This window comes from Hordeum vulgare, chromosome 6H, assembly GCF_904849725.1.
Source record: "Hordeum vulgare subsp. vulgare chromosome 6H, MorexV3_pseudomolecules_assembly, whole genome shotgun sequence".
Taxonomy (NCBI): Eukaryota; Viridiplantae; Streptophyta; class Magnoliopsida; order Poales; family Poaceae; genus Hordeum; species Hordeum vulgare.
The window spans coordinates 539619296-539621789 of NC_058523.1; the positions used below are offsets into that span (position 1 = coordinate 539619296).

General features: G+C 52.5%; 1 protein-coding gene across 1 annotated transcript; it reads right to left on the reverse strand.

The window, feature by feature from the left end:
- Nucleotides 1-539: 539 nt before the first annotated feature.
- On the reverse strand, nucleotides 540-1768 carry LOC123401958 (probable CCR4-associated factor 1 homolog 7). Its single transcript, XM_045095823.1, has one exon. The coding sequence runs from the start codon at nucleotides 1657-1659 to the stop codon at nucleotides 790-792; it is 870 nt and encodes a 289-aa protein (XP_044951758.1). The 5' UTR covers nucleotides 1660-1768; the 3' UTR covers nucleotides 540-789.
- Nucleotides 1769-2494: the final 726 nt, after the last annotated feature.

A 2494-nucleotide genomic window follows, 5' to 3' on the forward strand; every position in this document is an offset into this window, starting at 1 on the left:
ACACTACATTCAAATTACATCCAACAAAATGGAATTGACTAATTGAGTGAGACAAGCTCAACCTACATAGTTGGTCATCATTTTGCCTGCTAGCTCATTCATCACCTCTTTCTGTTCTAAATCAACCAGAGCTATTCAAAGGGAGCATCAACCAATCAAGTGAACATATCTACAATTACTATTATGGGTACAAAATCATGCAATCTTGCTGACAGCATCAGATGACACTTTGCATATTAATTACTGAGATCCGAATGGAGATTAACACTTATTCCCATTGCAAATTATGTAGTGGCATTCTCCAGAAGGACAATGCTAATTTACTTGCATATTGAGTTGGTAATTAAAAGATTAGTCTCGAGGAATATAAATGTGAACATCAGGACATGGATGGTAGCATTCTCTCTAGTGTTATAAAGTGTGTGTTTCTGAAAACTTAGATGTACTATTACCTCCGTATAGGTTCTAAACATACCGATGACAAAAGAGGCTTTTTGCCATACTGAACTGGACTGAAGTTATTGGCTAAACAGGAGATATAGAGGTGATACTTTTCTATTCAAGTAATATTCAAGAGAAAGCTAACAGCATAAGTAGAAAACACTAGTTCAATGGGAATAACTGAAAAACACTACATTCAAATTACATCCAACAAAATGGAATTGACTAACTGAGTGAGACAAGCTAAACCTACATATTTGGTCATCAGTTTGCCTGCTAGCTCACTCGCCACCTCTTTCTGTCCTAAATCAACCCATTCACAGAGCTATTCAAAGGGAGCATCATCCATCAATGCGCACTGACACCATTCTCTGCGTTGAGCCCATACAGCACGCCAGCATATTTCTCAGTTGATCCAGCAAAGAAGGAATCCTTGAGTTTCCAGAACGCACAAGACGTGACCAGGCTGTCGGACCCGGCCTGGTGTGACTCTCCAACACGCTCCACATCGAGCAACTCGGCAAGCTTGTTCAGGCCTCCGTGCAGGCTGTTGCAGAACTTCATGAGATGCTTGATGTCATAGACGGTGGGGAAATATATCTTCATCAGCTTGAAGAAGCCAGCCTGTGTGTCGGGGAGGCTGTTGCAGGTGAGGATTTTGAGCAGGTAGCCAAAGTCGTATCCGGCATGGAAGGTCACCCAGTAGACGGCGTCGTTGAGCACGACGCCCGAGGACATGAGCAGCTCGGCAAAGCGGCGGGCGTCGACGCCGCGCTCGGCGTTGCGGCGGAAGTCGATGCCGCTGTGGCGGAGCAGCTCGATGGAGTCGGTGGCGAAGATGTCGCGCTCGTCGTCAAACTCGCGGAAGTTGAACTGCCAGACGCATCGGCGGCGTCCGGCGCCGAGGGCAGGGAGCTCGCCCGTGGGGCCCGAGAAGGTGAGCCCCAGCTGGATGAGGTGCAGCATGTCGACGTTGGCCTTGAGGGTGGCGTAGTTGTAGTCTGCCGGGGAGCGGAAGGCACCGACGGGGCGGCAGACGATGCCCGGGAACTCGGTGTCCATGGCGACGAAGGGGAACTCGTCGACGACGTCGCGGATCAGCGCGAACTCCGCCTCCAGATTGTCCGCCCACACCTCCCGGATCTCCACCGGCTCCTCGCCGTCCACGCCGCCGTTGGCCTTGGAGATCACCGCAGCCGCGAGATCCGACATCGCCATGGCCGGCAGATTGCCTAGGGTTTGGTCGGATTGGGATGGTGGGGGGATGAGAGAAGGCTCTGGATTTTTTTTTTAGACCCGGGGGAGGGGGTGGTAGGGTGGGTGGTAGCCAGCCAGGGGACGCGCTCGCTGGTGCGGCGTCGCCTCTATCGCCAATCGACGGCTGGGATGGAAACTCCAGCTCTCGATGAACGGCTAGGGATCACCCTCTCACCTACCAACTTCAAATTTGAAACACACATGAATGGTTGTCTAAACCAAACTAGTTTTGTGCCCGTGCGTTCCCACAGGTTAATAATAAGGAAAATACTTTAATTCATCCGGCTGATCTACGCGACGAGTAAGCCGCCTCCAACGTTGGACACGCGTCCCAGGCTTGGGCCCACGCACCGCTATCCCTCTTCTTTATCTCCACCCAGCGAACCACACAGCCACTCGTATTTCTTCTCCTCGTCTCTATCCTTCGTCTTCCTCCTTCGATTTTTCCTCTATCCTTACCACCACTTCCTCTACTCCCAGCGGCTGCTGCAAAGCAAAGGGATGCCCATCGCTCGCCGCAGTGTTTGTACGGGGCAACGAATGTCGCTGCATGCAACACAAATGTCGCAAGGGGGCAACCACCGAGGATGCAGCGCTCGTTGCCAGCTTGCAGAGCTGCGACGCCGGCTCATGGCGTTGCAATGGAGTGCTCGCCGACGACTCCCAGCGCTGCAGCGGACCGCCCGGTGGCTCCCAGCGACTCCCTACGCAGCAATGGAGCTCTGAGCGCGACAATGGAGCGACCACCAGCAACTCCCAGCGCTGCAATGGAGCGCTCGCGACAACTCCCTGCACT